The sequence below is a fragment of the Pezoporus occidentalis genome, unplaced genomic scaffold (assembly GCF_034315485.1).
Source record: "Pezoporus occidentalis ecotype Australia unplaced genomic scaffold, CSIRO_AGI_Poc_V1 ctg63, whole genome shotgun sequence".
Classification (NCBI taxonomy): Eukaryota; Metazoa; Chordata; class Aves; order Psittaciformes; family Psittacidae; genus Pezoporus; species Pezoporus occidentalis.
In genome coordinates, this window is record NW_026915977.1 from 5934327 (window position 1) to 5962067 (window position 27741).

Genomic DNA, 27741 nt, shown 5'->3' on the forward strand with positions numbered 1-27741 from the left:
TGATATTATGGAGCTGGTCAACAACAACAACAACAACACCTGGTGAGTGCCTCCCTGCAACAGCCATACAAGCACACAGCATGGTGTGAGGACATTCTACCTTAGCAGGTATAGTCCAGAAAAAAACTGGTAAGACACAGGAAAGTCAAGACAAGAGTTCCTGAACCTCCAAGGAAGAATGAGGAGGAATGGCAATGCTTCTCCCCCTCACCCCCATTTATAAAGGCAGAACTGGACAATTAATAAAATAAGATTTTCTGGAAGACAAGAGAAGCAAGAAAAGGAAGAACAGGAAAGGAAACTTCCTCAAAGGAAACAGGCACAAGTGCAAAACAGACCAACAGTCACCGTAACAGATCCACCTGGAGAAACTGGAAATAAACCAGGTTATTGAAAAGACAGAAAGACAGCAAAACACAAGAGGCACAAGGAATATAATAAATTTCTAATATGACATATAAATATTAATGACCTTAAAGGAAAACCAACTATCATTTCTGAGGAGAAAGAGAAATAACAAGGAAATTGTTGGCCAGCTTCTTAACTCGGAGACTATGGGGAACAAATGGGAACAGACTGTGCTAAGAAACCCAAACTGTCAAATGTTTGAGAAATCCTAACCGTATGAAACAGGAATGCTGGGACTGACGGACTGCCCGGGAGGACATGCAGCTGCCATCATCAGCATCCTCCAAGGCCTCTGAACGCAGGCCACTGTCAGGCATACCATAAATACATTTGATTCCACCCTTTAACAAGAGAAAAGACCAAAAGGCCTCCTGATGTTTACTGCAGACCCCTTTTCTGATTTTGTCTGATGCAATGTAGGAGAACAAAGGGATAATTCACACATGTAACTATCTGTTAAACTGTGCGAGAGACAATTGTCCTTACAAACCACCGGGACTGGGAAAAAACATCTGAGAAAACACACATCCATCTGGCGCTTCAGTAGGTTTCCTTCTATGTAGCCGTATACCAGCAGTGAGTAGAGAAAGTGACATGTAACATTAACCATATTCTAAAGATCAGAAGAATACTGATTCATGTACTGCTTCAGTGAGGTTCAAGGTGCTAGTCAACGTTTCTGTGAGTGCATAAGCATTTTCTGAGTCCCGAGCAGCAGCCAGTTTATTCAGCAGCTTATCCAAAGTTCAAAGTGGGCTCTGAAGGGAAAATTAAGAGAAGCCCATAGATGATAGGTTTTCCTTATTCTGAAAGCCAATATAAAGAGCCTTAGGGGCTAGGTGCAAACAAAAAGCTGGGTTTTCCACTACAGTGCCACTTAACACGTATTTTGACATGCATTACAAAAGCACGACTTGCCTGGCTACATTTACACAATGCAGAAAAGAATTAGCTACCCAGTAAAGTGTTTGAAATCCATTATCCTGCTTGTGTCCAATTACACACATACACAAAACCTCCCCAACTTACCAGGATAATGACTTCATCTAGCAAAACTCATAAAGATTGAGCACATCAAAACAACCCACAGGAAATTTATTCTGTGATAACATCCTTCTTCCTTGTGGGAAATAAGCTGAGAGCCTTATAACCAGCCTTTATTGCATTACTCCTTCGACACATTTAGTCAATGAGGAACGTTCATTATTGCCAGTACATGGCAATGCAAAAAAATCCCCACAATCTGCCTTCAGAAGCTGCAGCTCTGTAATTTTTTCATTTGAAATGCTATATAATTACTTAAAAAGTTGTTGCATGCTTGTGAGGGCACAACATTGCCTTTCAGTCATCCTCGGGACTAAACGATCAAATGAGGAACTCTTCTACCTACTCCATTTCAGAAACACTTCAGCGATTTCCTTCTTTACCCATGTAACACACTTCCTGTATTTGGTGGGTTTCCAGGAATCATTACATGCCCTAGAGACGAGCCTCACAATCAGAACCTGAGCTGCTAGGTGTGAATTCATTAGCAAGTTGTGCTTATCTAAGCAGCTAATCTTAGGGAAGGTCAGAAAGCAGCTACTATTTTAAGAAAATCTAGTTTAAACAAAGGCATAATCGGGGTTAAAAATAAGAGGGCTGTTTACTGGCAGGTCATCTTCTGAGGTGAACCTGAGACACCTTCATTAACATTGCATTCAAGCTATTAAAACTCATTGGGAAAATGGACATAAAGTCACAAAACCAGCCAGACGATGTGGCTGCTCACTCAGCTGCAGGACCAGCGCTGCTGCTCTTGTACACTGTGTTAGGTGAGCCAAGGCAATACCGGCAGGATTCCAGAAAAGAGAAGGTAAAAGAAACAACTCATAAGCGGGGAAACGGACACAATGACTTTTAAGGATGCCCAAACTGGACACTCAGACACTACTCTGTATTTACAAAGTCCTTCTTTTGCACCTTCTCCCTCCAGCTGTCACAAGCTCCATCAGGTTCATGAAACAAACGGAGTTTCTATGACATATGTTTGTGAGTTTGCTGTTCACTTTGCTGAAATAAATATTTACATGTAACAAACTCCAGAGCCACTCAAGCAATCACACACGTTACTTATGGAGGCTTATTCAGCTGCGCTAAAAAAAGAGCTGAGTGTTCACAGTGCCTCAGAGAAACAAAGCTGACAGTAAAAGTCAAGCAGAGCATCACAGCTCAGGACAAAGCAGGTGTTACCCACCTCTATACTCCAGACAGCTTTTAACGTCGCCAGCCCACAAGTGCATTTGGAAGGGAACATAAGGACTTTGCAGCGTGACATAACTGCACGTTTAGGAAAGCTCCTTCAAAATCAGAGCATCCTCCACAGAGATACAGGTGGCAACGTCAGAGCACTTGGTCTGCAGCACCACAGGGCACCTGCAAATTCCTTCAATTGGCACCTTCCTCACAGGCCATCTAATTACTCCCTTCATTGCTCAGGGTTAAGGATGCATCTGTACATCCATATATCTTGGTTTAGGGTGAGACAACTGAATTTTCCTCTGAAATGGAATGTTTTGTTCCCCAAATTCCCATGACAACAGCTTCAACTAGGTATAAATTGAGTTTGTACGAGGGACTGACTTGTCATGGTCAGACACACAGCTGAGTATGCACACACTAACCCAGAGGACGCACCGGTTCGTCAGCTCATACCGCTTCCAATTACAGTGCTTCAACAACGCTCCAACTGCAGTCACTGTCCACCACAAATTCCAAGTTCATCAAGCTGGTTTATATTTCAGTGAGCAGATATCAAGTTTATACATCTGGAAAGCTGCTAAATCATTAACTTAAATTAAGTCACCTGGAATTGAGTTATCTTCAGGACATCAATCCCTCAGGCTGTACTTCAGCCACCAAAGCCATTTGTATTTCCAAGACATTAAATGAGGATCCAACACAGATCCTGTGCAGTTAGGCCAGAAAAGGTATAGACATGGCTTTATTTTTTATTGAGTTTGAGGGGTTTTAATTGAAAAATAAATAAAAATCAAACCTTAAAAGTATTTCCAGCCCATACAGCTGCAGAGAGAGCTTTCCAAGTATGACCCAAGCATTAGCCAATGCAGTATCACAAGGCTGTTCCAGCACCTTGGCTGTGGATCTTAGCAACAGCAGTGTTAACACAGCCTTAATGTTTACTATTGCTTGTCAGAATCGTGCCTGCAACAGGGAAACTATTAGTCATTTCAAATTTAAACTACTCTTTGCAGTGATGAAGAACAGTGGCACGAAGCCGTCACCCCCACAAAAGCAAGAGAGGAGAGCACGATTTGAGAGTACACATGAGGAAGACAAAAGCAAGAAGTACAATCAGAAAATTCACAGCTCCTCCAGAAGACTGCAGAAGTGAAGGAGCATTGGGGAAAGGAGAGATTTCTCACATCTTCCTCTGAATGCTGAGTAGAGCAAGTCTGTTAGTCTTAAATAGTAAAAGCTATTTAAAAAGGACGTAAATCCTAAAAAAAGGATGTAAAAAGGAACTACCAGAATGGGACAAGGATTTACATCCTCTTCAAAGCACAGCAGTTGTGATGCCAAGGCTCCCTGCCAGGTATCATCGCAGTACTTTCTGTGATCGTGCAAACCATGCCCCCCCTGCTCTTACATACTTACCTCTGACTAGTCATTTTAGCCTTCTATCTTGTAAACTTCTGCTAATCCTAAGCCTTGACCATGATGGAGAACATACCAACATGCTCCTCAAAACCAAGTATCTCTATTTCAACACCAAAAATAACTAAAGACAATAAATAACCAGCTTTGCTTCTTTTCAAAAGGCTTATTTTTTCACACTTCTTTCTTCCATTAATGGTGTCTCCCAGCCTCTCAGCACAGGTCTGGTGGGAGCAATGCAGCCTGAAGACAGCCATCCCTCAGGCTCCTTCCAGGCGAGCACACTTATCTGAGCAGCACAGGACCATACCTGTGAGAGCAGATAGGATGGCTCTGCACTCAGCCTAGCTCATTCTGGCTTTTATTAAGCACTAGATCATGAATTGTTGAACTGTGCACTGTTGTGTAACAAAGCCACAAGCAAGTAACACCCCTCTGATCAGCATGACCAGCCTCACGCCGCTTGAGATGTGACAAGGTATTACAGAATAGGAGTAAGTGACCAAAAAATAAAGATCGTGATTTATTCAACAAACAGTACAGAGATACATCAGTAACAGGCACTGCTGGGAATGCTCAAGGTAAAGGTGATGAAAAGCAGGTGTGAGTTTGGACTCACCAGCTCCCATCTCTCACCATGCCAGAGAGGCTTCCATCCAACCCACAGGCATCCAGCATCAGAATGACAGGGATGGAAAAGCCACAGAAACCCATCTCTATGCAGCTCCTTACAGGAATAGTAGGGCACTTGTGTTTCCTCAATGCTAAATACCTTTGGTATAAACAAATGTAAAAGACAATTGGTATTACAAAGAAGTTGCACTCCTGCCTCCACCATGCTCTGAACTCACTATGCAAGTTTATCCTCCTGCCCACTGTGCTCATTTCTGCATTTCATGTCTTTTTATCCTTTGTTTCCCTTCCTCCTCCCCTTCAACCTCCTTTTCCATTTCTGTCCTCTCTCCATCTTTTCCATACTCACTCTATCTCCTATTGTGACCAGCTTTCATAAAAAGGGAAAAAGAAATAAAGTAATACTCAAGTTACTGCATTCCACGTGCCCATTAGAAGTCAGTGAGGGTTGAGGCCTTTCTCCCTAAATAGGTCACTATTTGCTTTCATAAAATCGGGAACCCTCATTTTGATTAAAACCTTTGGAGGATTCAGCACATTCCCAAAAGCTTGGTGAAAAGTTATGAGAAAGTAGGGTTTGAATTCTGGAATGCAAACATGGAGACTTGACTCCTTTTATCATAATAATGCTTAATCCTTCGAGATAGTACACATGCTTCTTCAACCAGCCAGAGCAAGGACTGGACCTTCAGATAAACTTTTGCTCTCATGTCAAGAGCAACCAAGTTTCAACGTATTCTAGGGTATCAAAACAACATAGCTTGTGACATTTAACACAATCATATAACTATATATATACATTTACACAACATAAGACTGTTCATATTTATGCTCTGACCTACTTAAGCAAATTGTTTTTCCCCAGTTGCACAATTAGGAACCGGAGCAGAAAAATCAGACTTTATGAAGTTAATAAATCAATTCAGTGTCATTACAAATTATCAATGTTATTACTTCAGAGCCTGCAGTCACCTGACTATGACTTTCTATGGGGCATACGTAAAGGTTTTTAATAATTTTGTTTCCCAACACTTATTATCAGTTCTACTGCTTTTAATCAGCTCAAACTAACATCACATTATACACCGAAACTACTGGTTTGTTAACAAAAAACTAGTCGCAACAGCTATTAAAGCAAAGCTGGTTATTTTCTCCTTGGCTCTTCCTAACTTTCTCATACCCCTGAACACATTAAGTGATTTTATGTTCCCTTTTAGAGCAGCAGACAAAAAAAACCAACCCAGGAATATACTTCATTTGATCAAATACATAGTTTGCATCAAGTAACTCTGGCTGCATTTTAAGTGTTTTCAACTGGAGAGGTCCCAGCCAAAGCCATCTCCCCACCCAATTTTCAAAGAAAGTGAGCAACTTAAATACCACATGCTGCTCCCATACCTAGAAATGAGCTCAGACCCCATGTTCGCCATGTTCAAGTGTAGCCAGGTTACAAACATGTTAAATTACCAAGTGCTCAAATTAACCATCATTCAAAAGGACTGACGCTACTTATCCTCCCACAGCAACACTATGCAGTCTCCTCTCAAGGAGAAGCAAGTAGGGCTGAATGAGAGATACTAATGCCAACAAAAAACATCTTAAAGGATGCAAAACCCTAAAAAACATATAACTGGAACCTTTGCAAGTCAAAGTTGAAACAAATTCAGTACCACCAAAGATCTGGTGTACAGTTTATCATCATTCTACTTCCAAACTGGAACTGAGACAAAATATTTCCAGTGAAAGCATTTCCCTTTTTTGCAAGTAATGCTTTGAAAGGATTCAGCAGAACCCTTTCCTAAAATTCCATGAAGTAAAATATGGCCAAAACTAAATGTTTTAAGAACACCACATCCAAAATGTTTTAGAAAGCTGCATAAGGTCCACAGAACTTCTACCCCATAAATGGAGAGTGAAGACAATGTTAAAGAGATGGATAAGAATAGCCCCAGCTCCTAGATTCTTTCTTTCTTTCCTTAGAAGTCACTACCAAAATGCAGCAAACTTAGTTTTGAGGTGCTAGTGTAACGTTTCTCTTCCTATCACAGGCTGATTCAGGCATAAAGTTGATAAAGGAAAAGCATTCGCTAGGCATTAGAAGTCAACTTGAGCACCACAGCACCATGTCCATTCTAAGAGCAGGCAATTCCATGCTCCCAAGTAGTTGTTGTGTATTAACTACAAACCAAGAGCCAGGGAATATTGTTTTGCATAGATTTCAGACAGCAACTTAACACACAACTCCTACCTTTAGAGTCTACACATGCTACCTTAAAAGAAGGTCTGTTCTCATTGCCAGCCAAGATACTGCATTTTTCCTTCTGATTACTTGACAGTTTTATCCAAGCTGCCAGTGACCATTAGCAATGGGGATGCTGAGCTCTCATAAACCAGGTTTTTTGTTCTCCTGAAATACTACCTGAAGCAGATAGTGAGGATATCATGAAAACCAGGAGCTGTAGTTATTCAAAGGTCACACAAAATTTTATTAGAGCTGTAACTGGGATTCTCCTGCTCCAGACGACTCATAGCTTCTGTTGTAATGAATTCAGACGTGGGACACGTTGATCTTTCAAAGTGTTACATGAATGAGTAGAAGCAGGCAGAAATACATGCAGTTTGCTCTGGAAAATAACTTGGTTAATTAAATTCACACACTTTATGACTCTGTGTCCATGTGCAGTGTCTTGTGTGTATAAAGGCATCCTCTTGGACCTTCAAAATGCTTTGTGTTGGTTGCCAAATGCAGGATGCCCGCTGAGCCATAAGCACCTAGGGGCACAACATAAACAGCTGAACAAAACGTTTATGCCAGTAACTGAGGATTTGCCAAGCCTGTGAGAAACGAACACAGGAGGCTTCTGCTGAAGTGGAACTTACTTCAAAGGAATGAGGAGTATTTAAAGAAACCTAAGAAAATACTGGAACTACACAGGAAATTTTTTTATAGCAGGAATATGTTACAAAACTTACATGCCAAGGTGTCAGCTGACAGGAGAGACTGCAATGCAGCCAAACCTTCACAACTATTCCCCTAAGAACCATTGATTCCTTTTCACATTAAACTACATACCTGAAAGATCTGCTGCATAACAGTAGCTTGCAAGAGACTTGAAACAGTGGGAACTATAAGGAGATACAGCAGAGTGTACCCGAATAGTTTGTAAATGCCTAACTTTGGAAATACAGTAAGTGTTTGATTATTTTGGTCCTGGTTTCAAGCAGCTCATGATAATGTTGCAAGACAAGCTACAAAAACAAGCCTCAGCAGAATGTGAATTTGCCCTCTAATTCAGGCTTCACTAACTCTACAGCTGGAATAAATTAATCTTTTGGATCACACGAATTACTATTAAATCAATGCACTGCAGATTGCACTATTTGTATAGAACTTAGCCATGTAATTTAACCAGTGAGACAAAGGTTCAAAGGCAGACTAAATACGGTGCTGGAATTAGAGCCAAATGGAATTGGTATTTTTGTCCCAGAAAAGACATACTAAAGACAGCGCTTTTAGGACTGACAGAAACGATTCCAAAGCTCGGAGTTCTCATTGGTAATGTCATGTCTGCTAGGTCTGACCGGCTGTTTTCAAGACAGACCTCTGTCAGTAGCATAGGTATAAAACACAGATACCATGACTTCAGATGAAGTAGATCATCTCTTAGTGTCTTTCCACCGCTTAAATCACAAGTGACTGCAGAGATGGTTGAGTAACAGTGAAGTTGAGAGCTGTTACTTAAATAAAACAGCCTCACCCAACCTTCCCATCCCCACATAGGCAGCCTCCTTCTTGTTCTGGAACAAACGTGTGATTAGGGAGCTGATTTGGTTAAAAACATCTCTCCTTTTTGCCAGTTTAACTTAGACCCAGCTTGTTTCTCTGCTCTGTTTCACCGTGCAGGAACATCAGCTCGGTAAGAGAGGAAGAGGCAAAAGGGGCAGTGAAAAAGGGCAAGGATGATGACTGCTTACATCTGCACCCCTCGAGAAGAACTGCAGCACAGCCTGAGCAACAAGGAACAGCAGTGAGATTCAAGAAAAACAATTACTTTTATTAGACCAGTCTATATAGCTATAAAAAGCAGAGGAGCTTTCAGAGGCAGCTCTGCTTTAGCAGATGAGGCAAAGCACAAACCAGAACAAAACTGTCATGTAAACATAACTGTGCTAACCTTGAACAAGGAAAGCACTCAGCATTTAGGGAGCAGTGTGTGCATGACAAGCCAGATGACCAGTCACTGGTCCCTTTGAAAGGGGGATAAACTGCAGATAGTGACAGAATGATGCAGTAATACAGAGCCAGTGTATCTATGTGAGGCCCCAATTTTTAGCATGCAGCAGACGTGCCTTAGTTACTCTCAGACAGCAAAACAACAGACAAAGCATTTTCTGAGCAAGTATATTGGTTACCACATGCTGTTACTAACCATACAATTAGGCAACCATTAAACGCAAAGATACTAGCTCTAGTATAGAAAATCAGTGGTGGATACAGCATCATCTTTACAAACTTCCCCTGGGCTTATATGCTTCCAGTGGTATCTACCATTGGCCAGCCCTGGGAGACAGCTCACAGGGCTAGGTGGATCCCCATCTGGGACATCAGTTCTTGCTCTGCCTCTTACCAAACACAGGTTCACACAGATACAGAGATGCTGTTTACAACAAAGTAATTTTGCTTCCAAAAAATGCACTTTTTATATTTGACTGACAAGCTTAGGGTTATGCTTTCATTACAAGGGAACCAACCTAACTCAAACAAACCACACCACACTGCCACATTTGAAACTCACTACAGTTTCATAAACTATAACTAGCAATGTCACTGAAAAGGGTGCTTTCATGTTGCCTACTTGTTTTCTGTTTCATGCTTCATCATGTCTTTTGCCATCTCAAGCATTCATATAGTCATAAATTGGGTCAGAGTTAATCTCTTAGAAACAACACACCCTCCAGTCGATATTACTGCATCCTGTTGAACTAGGGATCCTCCTGGTAGCAGACAGCCTCAAAGACCAGGAAGAAGCAGTTAGGGGTATCAGAGGACTACTAGGCACACAGCCAGCTGTATTTGTGGCATCTGACAACCAGCTGGCACATGGCCCATCAGATGCAAAGGTAGCAATCTCACATGGCATCTACACTGACTACTTGGCGATTCAGCAAAGAAAAGAGTAGTCCATGGGATCCATGGTAGTAACAGTAGTGTATGGATGTAACAGTAGGATGGATGCTCTGGAGTGTAAACACGGGTCACTGGGGAGAAGACTGACATTCAGGATTCTCTTGGTGTTATTTTCTCCAATGTTGCCAGTTCCACATGCAAGAGGGAGGCTGAGATCGGAAGTCACTGATGCAGAGGGAAAGGATTTAGGCATGATGGGGACAGGAAGAACTTGTTAGGCATGCACATTAATCATGCCAGAGTCAAGCAGACGGCATGCTATTAAGTTTTGGAACCTGCAAACACTTTACACAACTGCTAAAAATTTCGTAACACATGGGAAGCCCAAATGCTTGGCCTCACCTGACTCCTCAAAGGAACAGGCATCTCCAAGGCTTGGTGGAAGGATGACAAATTAATACACTACAAAACTACCAGCTTACTCAGCAATTCCAAGAGGAATGGCAAACAACAGTCAGGTGGGGAACGGCCCTGTATGTGAAGGACATATAAATGGCATAAAGTATTACAGAAGAGAAACCCAACGAACTTCTTATAGTAGTTCACCCTGCATGACTGAACAGGGAAGCTGAGGAGGGCATCAGAGAGAGGTCAGCTTTTAAAGGCAGAACGCTTGCCTAATGAGAAGAGCTTGTAAAACACATGGCTGATCAAAAGTAAACAGTAAATCAATAACTACAAATGCTTTGGTAGCACCTTGCAAAGTCACCGAACTACATCAAAAGCAGGAAACCAAACAGAAAAACCAGTGGGATCTCTTGCAGACCAAGGTGAAGAAGGGATACAGGGATGACAGCACCAGTGCAGAGGAGTTCACTGAACATCCTGTTCCCAGTCCTTACTGGTTAAGCAACTGGGGAGACTTTCAGACCTACCTTCACAATATATAGGTCAGACGGACTGGGTCAACTTGAAGTACAGAGGCTTTAGGCTGAACAGGGAAGCTAGATATAGTTCACCCAGTGCAGGCATTTCCAGGACAGTTCCAAACCTCAAACAGAACTGCTGGGCCACAGGTCACCAGTCTAAGTCCAGTGCACACAAAGACCCTAACAGGGCTGGCACAACCAAAAAGCAGATATGATTTCCACCCCTTCATAGTAACCCTGGATCAGATCACTGCACACAGCACAGTCTGCTGGAAAGAGTACCCACAGCTTCTGCAAAAGGAAATCCTACCAAGGGCACAACTCTTCTCCCAGGTGGTGCCAGCTTACATACCCCTCTGAATTTGGGGACTAAACTGCTGGATCCACTGAACACCTGGGTCAAACACCGGATGATCTTATGGAAGGGATCAATCGGGATTATTTTGGAAAGAACTTGTAAATGGAAAGTTCAGGCACCCAAAAGGGCTCAAGACTGCGTGACAACCTGCACATTCTCTGCTACATCCTGCAGGCATCTGCTAAACTTCACCATCTGAATACCACGATGCAAAGGTCTGCTGCACACCGCAATGTTTACAACTGTGTGCTTAAAAGCACCATGACACATCCAGATGAACTCAACAGGAGGAAAAAAGTTCCCATGTCCTTGTTTAGCCTTATATTCCAGCCTGTAAGCTTTGCTCTGATCACTGGGGAGTTGGATGTAGGGCAAACAGGCAATAGTGCTAACAGCAGGGAAGCAAAAGGAAGTTTGTCATACGTGATTGCTTTTTCTCCCATAGCTTCTGCAGTACTCACCAGCACCAACCTACCTGCTGATGGTGCCAGAAGCTGGAAAAGTCACACAGGTGAGTCCACACACACACAGATCAAACAATTGGGTTGCAACTCACTGTTATCTTTAGCACCGCTGGAGACAACAGCAGGCTAATGGTCTCAGCCAGGAGAGCAGGCACTTTCTCAGAACACAAAACAAATCCAGGTTAAAGCAATTTAAGCTGCAGTTCTTGGCAGCCTAAAATTAATAATGCCTGCCCAACCTGCATGGAAGAGCCGGGCCCTTAAGCCAGCTCTGGCATTAACGTGCTAAAAGACTCAGCAAAAAAAAAAGTCTTACAACTCAGCAAAAAAAATAACCTGACAAAAAGCAGCGGAGTATCTGCTGCTGACTTATCAAGCAGAAACAGCACAGCAAGCATCCACTGATCAATGCCAGCAGTGCAAGCGAGGGTGTGGGGCATGGAAATCAGGACCGTTTTTTTGCCATGGACATGTAGTCTCATCCAAAAGTTGCATTTAACTCACTTTAGTTCCCCAAACCAGCAGGCTGCAGTCACACCATTAATTATGCCTGCAATAGGTTTGGTATGTGAGTGATTGTGAAACCACAGCCTAGTTCTATATCATTCAAGTGGTTCACAAGATACAAATACACTGCATAAAGTAGGCAGCTATTAGACACTGACAGTACTAAAGGCAAACAAATCCTGGAAGACCTAGAAGTAACCTCAAGCAAAGAGACTGCAGTGTTTCCACAACAAAGCTTAAACATTTCTTTCTATAATTAAATATCCTCTCAAACACTACATGAGATACAAACAGTCTCTCATAACTACTTACAGAACACCTTCAGTAAGATCCCTTCAGATGGCAACACTGAATTTCAAAACCCATCTCATCAGCCTGGAAACACTGGAAAATAACCACTGTGCCTTTTCATTTTAATGCATTAAAACCTGTGTGTTCACGTTTTGGTTTGGTTTTCTTCACCAGACACCATCTGATGAAAGCAAAGAGCTAATGGCATCTTCAAACTCACTTTGAAACCTACAGAACATTTCTGAAGCTGACAGGAAATTACAACTACATTGTGCACCAGCAGGATAAATATATATATATATACATATATATGCTTCAAAAAGCAGTACCAGGAGTTCTCTAAGAATACTGTATGCTACAACTCTGTCACAAAAATATATAGTATAAAATTGCTGGTTTTGTTAAAGATAGTTATTTGGTTAACTACCAAAAAGCCCCCAATTACTCAGTATCCATGAGTGGATCCAACACAACCATAATTCAACCTTTATTCTGGGAATTATCTGCAATAAAACAGCTGTGGAGCACATCCCTGACCTCGAGGGCAATATTATTTTGTTGTTACTAAATCTGTACATTGGTTAGTCAATGAAGTTTCTAAAGGCCATGCCACTGAAGAGGTATCTTTGTTCCAGAAGACTAAAGATTCAACCATCCCACTGCCTAGTTATTTTTAATATTAACACATTTATAATGGCAGATGGCTTTTAAAGGACTATGAAAAAGACTACAAATTCCTTGCAAACAACAGAAAGGTCTAAGTTGTTCCTTTCTGGATTTCTCAATGCAATGCTCTGAGAGGTGCCAGGCCTCTCATTTTCACCTCTTCAAGGCAGAGGAATTCAATAATCGTCCTACTCATTGACCAGACTCCAGGTTGCAACTCCTGTACACCAGACCTGACAGCTTGAGGTTGGCTGGAGGTTGTTTTTCTTTCAGTAACCTACTGAAAGCTGAAGCATGGATTTACATACCTGACTGTGCTCAGGTACAGGAAGCGGTACAGCACCCACCCCATCAACAGCACACAGCTCTGTGCCAGACCATACACACGAAGAGGAGGTGGCATGTGCCACCTTAGCGGTTTACCTCATGGTAAGAGGCCAAACTCTTCTTTAACCATCATTTCCAGCTGTACCTCCTGAGAGGCTGCCACTCCCTCAACTGCATTCAAGCCCAAAACACAGGTAACAGTGGTCATCCTTGAGCTGATGGGGGAAACCTCAGCTGAGGTGAGGGCAAACAGGACAACCACTATTTCAAAACACTGATAACCAATAACCATTATGAGCTGTGGGAGCAATAGTCACCTACTAGTTCACTTTACTGTGAACCCTACCAAACCCCAGCTTTGCTTAAGAAGTTGTACGCATCCCACAGGTTCAAACCCTATCAATCTGAAGTCTCACATCTCAAAGTAAACGTGGAAGCCCCAGCTTCCCCTGATACCTCAGGGTTAGCCTGGCATTTTCAGCCCCCCCGTTACTCCCTTTTACAGAAGCTGTGCTTCTAAACTGCCCCATTTCTTTGCTGGCATGAATGGCTGTGCAAATCAAAATCCATCTTGTTAGCTGGCTGAAGGCACGTAGCAAAGTCTCCGGTAGCACTAGTTCAAAAACAATTACTGCCTAACAAATACTTTGTTTGCCAACTGAACTGCAGGTTCCTTTGATTCTGGCACCCCTTTTTATTAACAGCAAAGATCCTGTGTTCAGAAAAGCGATATCCCCATTTCCTGTTCAATATGAACCGTTACTGAGACATGGTTCAGCTCCAGTTCAGTGAAAACTTATGCACGTAACAGTCTGCAACTTCATCACCTCCACAGAGCTCTGGTACTGACCGCTGTTTGCCTTTGCTCATCTCTACCTTGACCAAGACATAAATCTTACTCCGGGCAACAGCAGGGTGGAAAGAACAGTTTCTCTGCAAAGCAAACCAGTTTATTAGAAAACAAACCCCACTTACTAAGTAATTCTGCTGGAGTGAGACAGGTCAGAGAGCCAACAGTCACCTCTGAACTCACACCAGAACAAATCATCTGCTTCCAAAGAAGTTATTCCACTTTCTATCAGAAGCTGCCTCCACAGAGTTCACCTATCAGTCTTTAGAGGTATTAACCCTCATCTATCACCACTCTTCTCCAGTAATAATCTTTCCTTTAAAGACAACAAAAAAGCCCCAGTGTCACAGTGTAAAAGACCTATCCCCATATTTAGGTACAGAAGCCATTAGTGACAGCACTAAACTTCTGTGTCAGAAGTATCTGTGGAGCCTTACTACCTACCAAGAGGACAACAACAATTTACCAATGGCTGCAAGTGTCAAACAAAGACGAATTTTTAAGCTAGAAATAAACGGTTGATAATAGGACACAGAGAAGATCTGCTTTGTGACAACAGCCTGGTAACTGGGGATTTTCAATGGAAAAACTCATGTTTTCATTCCTGAAAACTTCATCATCAGTTTCCTCAATTTAGAATATATTACCAGAGCAGAAGTCACTAAGGGACCAGGATTATTGCCATCCATCAGTCCCATCCACAGGGGGACCATGAGAAGAAAAAAACCCACACTGATGCCTAAATCCCAAATCAACTCAAACTCAGAGAGAATGAGGGACCTTTTAAACTATCAAATCTAAGCTCACTACTAATGGCAATGCACCATCTACTTCTTATCATAGAGTGATGAATATCTGTCTAAACTGTTTGGATTCTTGCCCCCACTAATCCTATTAAAGGTTACTATAAAGCCATACTGCTCCAGCAAGTAGAAACCTTATACTCTAAACCTAAAACCTATTCACTGACATTTTATATCCTTTTGTTCTTCTGGCAGTACCGGGATCTGATTTAAACTGTTAATTTCTGTACCTTTTCTATTTGTACTGATAACTCCTCTTTGAAATAGCCACCTGCCCTTTACATATCTATAGCATAACAAAGGATAAGAAACAGATGGCGGTCAATACTGGTAAAACCACTAAGGAGAGAAACAAACTCCTGACTTAGAGAATCAGGTTTTATTTACTCCTTAAGTACATGAAGCTGCCCTATATAATATTAGTTTTCATCCCATTTCTAACAGTTTAGCCCCTAACATATTGCACTCATGCCTGTCCAGCATTCTGACCCTCCTCCCAACATTGTCTCATTCAAATGTCATTAAAACCTACCCACTGCTGGTGGGGTGGGGTGGGTGGGGTGTCAGGCAGAATTACTGATAAAAGACATCACTTCTGGCTCAAGCCATCCCAAACTGCAAGTTGCTGAGGACTAGAAAAATATACAGGGAAATACCATTATATGATCACTGCTTGTACCTTCCCTGCCACCCACCTTCTCTTTCTGCTCATCTCAATTCCCCAACACTCAGTAAAACAAGGAATCTGGCTCTAAGAGGGCAGTAAATGGGTGACCATACACCCTCCTCCCAGTTCTGAAGTGTTCATACAAGAATGGTGTTCATGTAACCAGGACAAACAGGATGGCTAGAGCAGAAACAATTATACAATGTGATTTTGGAAGGTCTTGTCTTCGACCTGTGCTAGCAGACTTAAAGCTGTCTAAACTATTCCCAGAGAAAGGATTCAGTGAACGGTAGCCTAGAAATACAGAGGATACCGTGACTAAGAGCACCCAAACAGAGAAAACGATTCCCCCCCTAAAATAAATTCATTGAAAACTGTGACTTATTTGAGAAGCAACAACAGCCTTTGAAGGAGTCGAGCTGACATGAACAAACCATGATTCATTTCAGATATAATGGATAACAGTTAAAAAAATAAGTGTATGCTTCCAAGTTGCCAATTTAGGCAAAACCACCCTGAGCCGAGTCTGGAGAGCTTCCAGTCAAGGGAAAGAACAATCACAACAATAGCCAAGTTCTCTGCTACTAACTAAAAGTGGGTTGAGGCACCTTGTTTTTTGATTAAGAACAGAAGGTAAAGAGATTAAGGCTCTCATTCAGGTTTGTCCACAATCACCACATGGTCAGGAACAAAAGGCAAGTCTTCCAAACCTCACTGCAGTCATTTATCCAGCAAGTCACACTTGCCTCCTCTAAATAACTTGCATACAGCAAAGTTGGACAGAACCTGCAACGCCATAGAAACACCCTGAGGTCCAATGGCCAATCAATGTTTGTATGGAAGATTATCTTTTTCTTTGTAGACTACCCAATCACTTAAAACCAAAGAGAGGCCTTATCTGTGGAACCATGTGAAGACTGCTCATCTCCCTGCAATGGCCTCTTCCATGAAATTTCTGGCATCTCCAAACACCCAACCTTTACTATCAGAAGGTCAGACACCACTCTGGACTGCTCTGGTTTTCTCCTCCACAGCTACTTCCATTAAACATTCAACATAAAATGACAGCCAAGATAGTATGCTTATGTTGCCAGCTTTAGGACGAATGCCTATGAGCCACACATTTACATGACTGCTGCTCAGCGGAAGAGTAAATATCTCACATCTCCAATTTGTAGCATATGGACTTTGAAGATGAAACCGTATTTAAGCACATCTCAATGGTTTAGCACTTTTCCTTGGGGAAAAAAAAAGAAACCCAACAACCAAGAACATTTTTTTAACCAAGACAAAATCTCAGTGACTGCTTCAGGAACACTCAGACCTATAGCCCCAAACTCCCATTTATGAGCTCCAACAGGCTGCAAAAACTTACAGAAAGCATACAAGGAGCCATTCAGGAACAGCCCACTCATACAGCAGGGACAAAAGTTTCTTATTTCCAACCACTTAACATAAAACGCGCTGTAGCAGCAGAGTGCTCATCCCTTCTTCTGTCTTCATCTGTCCTGTCTGGTGTAACTATTTCAGCTTATGACAAGCAAGACTCATCTGCTGCTGAGCATCTCTGACACATTTAAAGAGGAAGAAGACACACTTAAGTTAGAAGAATGGTACAGAGTAGTGGGCAGTTTGAGGAGATTATTCCAAGCCACTCACATTAGATATGTAAAAGAACTTAACACCTTGAAACCCTCCAAAATGAAAAAGGAATTAAAAAAGCTGGCACCAAATAACCTGAACTCCACATTCTTCTAACACAGGCTTTGTGTGCTTCCAAAAAGAGGCACTACTGGGAGCTGCTTTTCACAGTGGCTTACATTTCTGTGTCAGAAAGCCCAAGCTGTCTGCAAACTGCAATAATTCACCCTGTATTCTATTTATCCTTCTTTCTAACCCTTTGTTTTTAAGGCTTGGTTTTATCCAGCATTCCTTCCAAATTAACAGCACCGGTCTTTACCTTCTTTCAACTTTTATTCCCTTCACTTCACAGATACTATGGCGGCAAGTATCCCACATGGGATTTTGCCACCTGCCTCTTCACTATCTGTTTACTTTCCAGTTCCAGTTGAACTGAACCAGAGCCAGAATTATGCTCCTTTTTCTTAAGAAAGAGTGTATCTCATCACTAGAATTTCACATTCTGTCACCATATTAATATGGATTAGTTTTAATATTCCATTTCCACTTGGTTCTTCAAAGCTTGGATAACCACTTGCGCAACACTGTGCCAAAAGAACCTGCCTTCTACCACTTGGCTTGCAGGTTTTCATCTGGGCCAGCAGCTTGCTGAAGTTCTTCTCAAGTGTAAAGGATACATCATTTGCAATTACTCACCTCCCTTCAGGCACTGCAGCAGCCTTTGAAGAGGGCTTCTTTCCCCAGTGCTCCTTTTTCAACCGTCTCCTCAGCCTCCAATACTCTCTCTGCAGAAAGATTACTCAGAGGAAGGCCGGTGCAACACTCTCCTGACTGGCATTCACTGCCTCCTCCATGTGGCAGTCCAAGTACTGAGGACCAGAAATTAGGTTTTTTAGTCCTTATAAAGCTTACAAGGAACCTCTACCTACACATCACCTTCCCCAGAAGTCAGTCTTTTAGCACCTTTACTTACACAGAAAAGAACTGCCTTGCAACTCATTACTCACTGGCAGCTGAACTTACCCTTGTGCTCACTCACTGGGTAAGAAAAATGGTGTGCACCCAATCCTTACATCCTTACAGTCACCTAGAAAAGGGGATGGAAGCCACCACATTTACTTAACTGACCCCCATGGCTGCCCATCAGTGGATAACTGCATGCTTTTTTCCCACCTTTCCCAATACACCTAAGACTCATGAACTCTGGAGCTTCACTGTTGTGGTGTAAGCCCAGCCAGTAACTCAGAACCACAGGACACTGATCCACACAATCCATATCTCTGTGCAAAATGCCACATGGAAAACAAGGAAAGTGATTTAACTCTCCGGAAAGGATGAAGCAAAAATAATTCTGATGCTGATTAGAAGAGGATTATGGCAACGATCCTTCCCTCCTTTCTCTTCTGTTTCAAAGATAGACTCAAGTGCCACCCAGTAAAGCAGGCAGTGTCGCAGGTGCTGGAACCCATCATGTGCCAGCCAAGCCTGGAAAGGACACATCTTTGCTGGCAAAGGGCAAAGGATAAATTACAGGATACGTACGTATACGGCTCATATATTACAAACACCACAGCCACAGGCAGGACCTTGCCAAAAATGCCACAGAGTTCAAGCTAATGGGAAGAAGAGCATAAAATAAGATTTTCTATGGCATTAAAGATTATGAGCATTCACTCCCTGTAACAGGCACGAGTGCTCTGGGAAGGCATATAGATCTCTATATGGCTGCTGTCCCAGTGACCTTGGCACTGAGCAGAGCGGAGCTGTTCTGCATCCTATAAGATGTCAATCTCATGAAATCAGCACTTTAAAACACTGGCTGCAAGTACTCTGCGTGGCAAAGCGATACCCACATACTCACAAGAAGCCCTACCTTCCAGGGAGCCATCAAAGCCCAGCCAGATCACCCAGAGTTAAAGCGTATCCTGTAAGGCACAGACACTTGTGTGTTGTAACGCCACAGCAAAATAAATGCAGTTAGGGGAACAGCAGGAGTGAAGAGAGGTGGCAAATCCAACAACTACCTAGTCAAACAAACGCTTATGGCCAGTGGAGCTGGGGGGTATCGCACTCAGCAAATGAAGCCCTTTACACTGATCCCTTTTGCCAAGACCTCAGCTATTAAAATGAAGGGCTTTTTAAAAGGTCATACAAGTAGCCTAGGAAAGATGCCTACTGTTGTTTACACAGCTGGACTGGAAACAGCACAGCTTTTGGTCAGTCAGCATATACCACAGCACTAACAGGAAGGAAATCGAGATACTGTATCAATCCAAGCTCAGATTATTACCTGTGTGCTATCTGAATGCAGCACTAGGACCCACTCAACAGCCACCTTCCATTTTACAGCTATTGCACTCCCTACCATGCTTTGTTAGCACTGACATGGTTTTGAGCATGTGTGAATTAACTGCAGCAGAGCTGCCCCGTCTGGTTATTTAAATGCAAAGTTTGCAATGCTAAACCTAGTACCAATATAATACCCCGCTTGGTAGGAGCATAAACATCATAAAAAGGTCAAGCATTTTCATAATGCTTTGCTAATGAGGGTCAGGGCCTGACTGGACTTGTTTTGGCCTCCAGCCTAGCAACAGTTTCTGTATTGGCCAAACTCTGAGGAGTCTGCTATTATTTCTAGATCATTTGCATCTCTCCTGCCTTCCACAGAGACTTATCACAGAAACCACCAGTCAAACAGCTGCTGTGTTAGCACACTAGCATGTCTGCTTCAGAAGACAATCATTTGATGCTATGGAAAACCTGCACTTAACTATAAACAAGTACTTAAGGAGTAGATAGACAGCTTGGCATGCTGAGCTTGCTCCATTCACTCTGGCATGAGTCTTGAGAGAAATAAACCGTGGACTAAATACATTTCATTCATTGACTGGTCACAGCCTGGATCTGTAAACTGAGCAAGCCAGTCTCCCAAACTTTTATTTCCTGGTTATCTCTTAGTTGTCAACAACAGCAACTACTCCCTCTCTATCTGGATGGAGCTGAGCAGTTAACAGATGTTTAGGGCTTTATAACAGAACTGTCTGTACTTACAGACAAAATCTACTTGTTTCTTAACAAATATGACAAAAATGCCAACATTAGATTTCTCTTGGTTTAGTACTCAATATTAGGTAACATTACAATTATAATAGTGTCATAAGAAACAACGCATTTAACTTGCAGCTTGAAGCAAGCCAAATCCAGACCCAAGATCTTCCTTGCAGGCAGACAGGTTACACAAGGCCATGTAACATTAACAGCAATGTCAATTTCAATTTGCAAAATCCATGGAAATCTTTATCAGGAAGTTTATCCTCAGTACAAGACAGAGTAAAAGAAAACATGATGAAAGACAGGAATGTAACTAAACCAACAAGAGGCAATAAAAATGAATGACCAGACTGATGGATGGCACAGGTGGCTCCTCACCTCTCCTCACCCCATCGTGAGAACAATTAACTGCTGGAACAGGAGTATTGCAGTGAATCAGAGCATTTATTGTGACTTTATGGTGAGTGCTTTTAGCTGAAGAAGGAAAGCCAGGGTCCATCCGTAACACTGTCAGTGATGCCATCTCCTGTACTAATAGAAACAACCTCATTTGGACATAAGAACAGCTCACTGCAATGAGCTTATGAAGGAAAAAAGCCCTCAAATTATAGCAACCCTAATCTGGAGATTATCATAGCAGTATTTTCTCCATTCACCAACCATACCGGGAGTTGAACCTACTGTCAAAGGAAAGTTCTTTCTGAAGCCATGCAGCTCTATCCCTTTTCCTCCTCCACTGTGCCAAGATGCACTCACCAGTCCTGCTGTCAGAGAGGCTGGGAATTCCCTGCTGAGCGCTGCCAGCACCAGCTGAAATACACATCTTCTACTGCACTGGATTTTACAGGAAGTCTACTGCAGAATGCCACTCAGAGAACCACCACTTCATATTCCAACATTTAATACCCAAGAGTAAAGACTGTGCTAAGTCAGAATACCGAAGCTTATGCAAAACCACACAACACAGGTATAGAAACCAGAATGAAGTCAGGCAGACACACAGACATGAGAGAACATTTCCCTGTGTGCCTATTTGTTGCTGTGTTTTTCGTTCTGTAACTGGTGCTGATCTTTAGCCATGACCAAGCAATCATTAGAGCTGTTGTGTAATGGTAGAGTGTGACAACAAATACAAATTACTGCAGTCTGCCACACAACAGTGCAAGTCTCCACCGCCACACAAGCAAGCCCTTCTGACAGCAAGAACAGCCATGTCAACAGGTACGGCTGAACACTGAGCGGGGACTGCGGAGGAAGAATGTTGGGGGTTTAAGACAATGTGAAATTCACTCCTTGGTAAGCTTCCAGGCAGCATTCCACAAAAACGCTTGCACAGAACCGCACACCAAGGCAAGCGAGGAGTCAAGCACAGGGCTCCAACTTTAAACACTGCAGTAAGCTGTAGAGACTAAAACAGGAAGTCCGGCTGCAGCCAAGAAACAAGAAATTGAGAAAAGCATGTAATCCTATCAACTGGCAAGCCATAACATTTGTATTTACATGGATGTGTAAGCATATGTGCACATCTACAGGCAAACCTAATTCTTCAATGCCTTAAAACAAAGCATCAGACAGTAATGTAACATTTTGGGGGGAAAAAAGGTCAGCTTTGGGACCTTTGGGACAGGAAGAGTCCATCTAAATTACTGCCAAATCATATCTACTAGTGCCAACATAGTTTCAAGGCATGGTAACTAAGGCACACAATTGGATGGCCAGTAACAAACCATTTCTCCACTACAGGGTGAAGTTACACTCATGCTGAGCAGGATGACAACTTTCTTTGAGAGTGTGAAATGAATGGGCACAAGGTTAGCTAACTCCACATTTCTAAACTGTATGGAATTTAAATATCTCCAACCTTCACTAGTGAGTAATTAAGGTAGTGTAGTAATGCCACCCCAGACCCTTCTAGAACAGGCAAACTGACAGACTTTAGACCTGAAAACACAATGAAATACAAAGGTCAGGCATATCAACACCAGAGCATATCTACACCAGAGCATATCTGTATCTCTGTCCTGCAGCCAAATGGAAACACTGCTGCAAAATCCTATGAGTCATCAATGAAGAAAGGAACTGATGGATTTATAAGCTAAGACTTTAGGTCAAGGCTGGATATAACCTAGCAAGTGTTTTAATCCAGAGCCCTGCAATCACATAAGATAGACACGCTTCCTGTTGCAAAGTACATGGCTGCCAGCAACACCTCTAGGGCTGGAGCCTCCAGGGCTGGCAGCCTGCACAGGCACAACAGGTCTGATGCTTCCCTAAAGCACCAGGTCCACCACAGGCACACAGATGAGCCAGACCATTCAATGCCTCTGGCACAGACCACCTGCCCTGCCAGATGAAGAGGATATGAGCAAGCCATCATCTAGGCATTTGATGCAAGGTACTTGTGGTAAACATCTTTCCCAAGAGCTCCTCAGCCAGATGTGAAGCAAGGCACAAGCCACACCAGCCATTCCAGCTGCAAAATCTTCTTCTTGGTTACCATGTACCAGATCAGAGGCGCAGAAGAGGCAATTCCCACTACAAATTGTGTCAAGTATGGGTGATGACCGATAAAACAATACTGTTTGCTAGCAGGCAACCTTCAGGAAGGGACTGTAAGAAGCAAACAGGCAAATGAGTTAACCTGCTGGACTGCCCTACAAACATGTCAACATTAAGCTGGCAGGCCTGAGGCAGACACTGTGCAGGATTAACAACTCAGAAGGGTGATTTCTGTGTGTCAAGGGAAGTCTTTACAGTGAACAGAGAAGTGAGAGATGTGAGAAAAAAGTCCTCCTCACCCACAAAGCACAGCTTCAGCTGCACTCTTCATTCCTTACCCTTCCCATCCTCTCACAACCTTCTTGCACATGCTTGCACTTCCAGTCAAAACACTTTCCTACTAGAAGAAAAACAGTAGTGAGAAACATGAACCTTGAGTCTTTTCACACTGGTGGGCTGTACTTTCCCACTTCCACGATGGAAGGCAGGACATGGTACCGTTTCCAGTGATCACGGAGGCACAAGGGTGTGCTGCAGAAGACCATAACAGAAAAGAACTAAAGGGATGCATGTTATTTGTCAGAAAGGTGAGAAACACAGGAAGAAAAGCTGCTCAGTTTTCCTTCTCCCTAGAAGAGTGGGGTAAAATGTTGTCACAACTCTTCCTGCATCCCTTTACAATTTATTCCTATTGCCATCTCTAAAAAAAAGCTGCTTTTCACCAACTGCAGTCTTCCATAACTTTACTCATCAAGCTGTGTTTCAAGAGCAGTGTCCAAATGACACTTTCTATAAAGACAACTTTTGTCTGGGGCAGCAATTTTCAAACTCTGAATCAGCATCCACACCTCCAGGGTCATTTTTACATTCCTTCCACACCTATAGTTTGAGAGCCACCACAATGGTAGAAGCAAGGGGAAAGCGCCAGCTCTGCAGAACACACCCTGTGAAGAATGGAAGGGGTGGCTTAGAGAGCAAAGCAAAGTCAAGTGAAGTTATATGCAGAAAAAAGCTCTTCAGTGAAGACAGTGCTAGAACAAAATGTTGGCAGATCAGTGGAAGCCTGTGGCTGGAAGGATTTGCTGAGCCTATTCCCACCAAGACACTGCTGGGCAGATTCAGTATCTTCCAGCTAATTTCTTGTGACTCCTTGAGCCACTCTCACCAACCCAACAGCTCCCCAGCAATACCCTCACCCAACATCCCATATGCTGTGCTTTAGGAGCTACAGTCAGGGATATGAAAAGCCAGCTATTTCATCCATGTATGGGGCTGTGCTAGAGTCCAAAACCCACACCCTTTCAAAAGAGGCATTTCCTCCCATTCCGAGTAACTGCTCCAAATTTCCATCCCTCTGAGCCCTGCCATGGTCCTCATATCAGCATCAAAAAGTTACCAAAATCCAGAGGTGTTACAAGTGGGTTTTGTTCAAAGACAACACATCAGAACCCCTGTCCAAGTGATTCAGCCACCTGCCTGTCTTTGATCATGCTCAGCTTCATTGTTCAAGGACCTGCAAGGAACATGAGTCACGCCTGTGTAAGGCTACCTGCTTCCAGGCCTTTCATCCTCCCTGTAATTAATGTAATTTAAAAAAACATACCTAGAATTCACATACAAACTCTTATTTTAGACTACTACTCTTCGAGCAGGGATTTCAACCTATGGACAAAACCTCCAAAAGCATTTCAGGCAGAAAACTGCAACATACATTCACTGGAAAATGTCAGTTCTCATTCAGGTTTCCTTGCTGTACAGGAGGAAGCTCAGCTTCAAAGACAACATCACATCTTTGTGAGCCAGTTATCGATAAGACTGCCTGTGAATCTTTGGAACGCTGGAAGTCCTGCTGCCTCTGAGCAGCGCGATTCACTCACCAACCAACCTCGAATTTTACATGCAATACTGAGCAACTTCTTCAAAGTTGCTTCCCCAACTGCACAAACGTAATCAGCTCACAAGGCTGCTGAAAGCAGCAGTTCTGCCATCTGTCTGCTTATTCCCTCCGCACACTTGTGCGGGCACAAGTATTTGTGAAGCCATGTAACGATCCAGAGGGAATGAGAAAACTAACCAGGGGAAAAAATAAAACCATGATTAGCTCATTTCCCAATCTGTACAACTGTGCATGTTGCATGAGCATGGCAATAAGCAGAAATATCACTGATTTTATTAATGGCGGTGCCATTTTCAGCAGGCCATTGACACAGCAACTAAATCCAAGAAACACTTCAGCACACGTGTGAATTTTAGAAAAGTAGAAATAATTGTACTTGATTCGCTATTGTGTTCTTGTCAAAGTAAGAAGTGGAAGGAGAAAGGTGAAGCAATCTACTGGTTACTGAGAAGAATCAAAGTTCTTACTGGAAAACATTTCAGTGGTGAGATCTTCACCCCGTCTCAGTTTCCTCCACTCACAAAACACAGAGGGTAGCACTACACTGTTCAACAAAACGTTCTGCAGTACAATAAAAAGACATCATAACAACAAGGTGATACTGCAACAGAGAATTCAACTCTCTTACAGCAATGAAAGAGTGAAATGGTACAAAGCTGAAGCTGTCACCTATAGCTCTGGGATTGAGAACACACACAGGACAACGCAAAGCAAAATGGCTACTCAGAGTAGCAGCTCCTGAGCAACTGGTATCTACAAAAGAACAGACAGGGATCTGCAAAAGACCTGGGGAAGGAAACTCACAGTGGAGCCTCCCTGCCCTCCTTTCATTATTGGTACTCAGATGGAATCACACGGGAGTTATGAAGAACATACAGGGAAGACTTGATGGAGTGGCAGGTTAAAGTAGGAATCCACAGAGCCGGGTTGTCATGACAGCAGCTGAAAGTATGCAAGAGATGTATAGATCCTGGGTGTTAGAACAGCACGGACTCCAAATAAGATCTTTAATACATTACATTATTTTAAACACTAAGAAGCATACACCACATGTCACTAACGAAACACAGGCTGCATGATAACCATTTGCATTGGTGCACGAGGGAGGAGGACATACGCAAACTAACTTGTGTTCATGAAGCACGGGTTCTCCCAGATTTAACAGTGATGCTGTACGTAAGAGCAAACAAGTGAGATGCACTCTGGTGGACCAACACGCTCGAGTCTCAACTGAAGCTTGGAAACTCACCACATGAGCTCCACCCCATTTAAAAGCAAAGTAAAAGAGCAGAAACCTCAATTTCAACAACCTTTTACATTAACTGTACATTCAAACAGCCTTGGAACATGCAGCAACTCGATTAACTCATCCCAACTGAGAGGAAGTAACTTCCTGTCAGGGAGAAGTTACTCCCTGTAGTGTCTGAGATCTCATGTGCAGCAGCACCCCCGGATCCCCGGGGCAGGCAGGCTGCAGGTGCTGACATGCTGGACAACACTGTCCTGGTGGGTCACTTCCAAAGGCGGAAGGACAGGGGTTCAAGATGAACACCAGACCAGAGCGGCCAGGGACAGGAATGCAGCAAGCCCTCGGAGGACACTCTTGCAGGGAGGTGAAGGAGGATGGGAGTAACAGGTGTTTATGTGATCTGCTCCAAACTCTGGGAATTTGTCGTGGTGGATTGCTCAGGGATGCCTAACACTGCGTGATCTACAGGGCTGCCACAAGGCAAGGACCCCGCACAGTCTGAGACCAAAGTAGCGTTACGAGTGCCTGGCACGGGGAACGTACTGGTACACACCAGCGCTCGCAAACACGGCAGGTCCCCCGCACTGGGTACTCCCCATCCGGCACTGGGGAAGCAGAGGCCCGCACTCACGCGAGCATACGGGCAGAGAAAAGGTCCCATTAAGGACCGCTACTGAAACGGGAGAGGGCACTGACGGCGGGGCGCTGCGGGGAGCTCCCGCGGCCGGAGGTCGCCTCGAAGGCAGGGGAGCACAGACCCGGCACCGCACAAAGGCGGGCGGCTCGGAGCGGAGCGCTGAGGGGCTGGCACTGCCCGGCACGGCCGGAGGCGCCGGGGAACAGCGGGTCCCCGCGGGCGGCCCGGCAGGGGTTAACGGTGCGAGCGGCCATCGGGGGCGCGCCGCCGGGCGCGGGAGGGCAGCGAGGCCCCCGCGGAGAACGGCCCGAGCCCGCTCGGCCACGGGGCGGGGGCGCCCGCGGGCCAGGCGAGGACAGGGGCCGGGCGGGCGCGCACGAGGCGCCCACGAGGGAGGGCGGTCGGTCGGCGGCGGGCCGGGGCACGGCGATACTCACTAGGGGTCGTTGGTGAAGCGGGGGCTCCGCGGGGGCTGGTAGCCGTACAGGTGACAGTAGAGCACATCGAAGCAGAAGCAGCACATCTCGGCCGACACCACCATCTTCCTGCAGCCGGGCCCGCCGGAGCCGGCGCCGGGGGAGGCGAGCAGCGAGGAGGCCGGCGGGGACAGGCCGGCGGGGCCCCCGCCGCAGCTGGGCGGCAGCGGCGGGGAAAGGGCGCAGCCGGCGGCGCCCCCCGCCAGCCCCCCGAGGCCGTTGAGACGGGGACCCCCTGGCGGGGGCAACGCCCCCGGCTCGCCCCCCGCCGCCGCCGCCCCTCCGCAGTGGGAGCCGCTGCCGCCGCCTCCCGGGCCGGCCGAGCCCGAGGGAGGGGAACTGGAGAGTTTCTGCTTCTTCACCCCGCAGCAACCCGCCGCCATCTTGGAGCCGTCTCCCCCCACGCAGCGCTTCCGACCCATGGCGGGGGGGCCGGCCGACCGGCCGGGGGACGTGCGGCGGCCCGCTCCGCCTCCTGCCGGGCCCGCTCCGCCTGCAGCGGGGAGGGGGCGGGAAAGGGGGGAAGAATGAATGAGGAGCGGAAGGGAAAGGAAGATGGGAGGGGGGAAGAGACAGAGCTGCGTTAGAGCGACCCGGTGAGTG

The 27741-nt window shown here is 44.3% G+C and overlaps 1 protein-coding gene and 1 long non-coding RNA gene across 9 annotated transcripts in view; one reads left to right on the top strand and one right to left on the bottom strand.

Moving 5' to 3' along the window:
* The window catches only part of LOC134174875 (uncharacterized), a 28176-nt gene extending 13043 nt beyond the window's left edge, over window positions 1-15133 (top strand). Inside the window, exon 4 of the long non-coding RNA XR_009968820.1 lies at window positions 8603-15133. This is a non-coding gene — a long non-coding RNA (uncharacterized LOC134174875). The remainder of the gene's footprint in view (window positions 1-8602) is intronic.
* AMMECR1 (AMMECR nuclear protein 1) overlaps window positions 1-27741 on the bottom strand; it is a 100108-nt gene that overhangs the window by 47000 nt on the left and 25367 nt on the right. For 6 of the 8 annotated variants that reach the window (XR_009968816.1, XR_009968815.1, XR_009968817.1 and 3 more), the window contains exon 1: window positions 27100-27685. Coding sequence is in view for 5 of the 8 variants with exons in the window: in XM_062640190.1 (XP_062496174.1) it covers window positions 27100-27560 (461 nt within the window). In the remaining 3 variants the exon portion in view is untranslated. Of the gene's footprint in view, window positions 1-27099; window positions 27686-27741 lie in introns of those variants that run through there. The other 2 variants (XM_062640193.1, XM_062640192.1) reach the window with 1 other exon arrangement.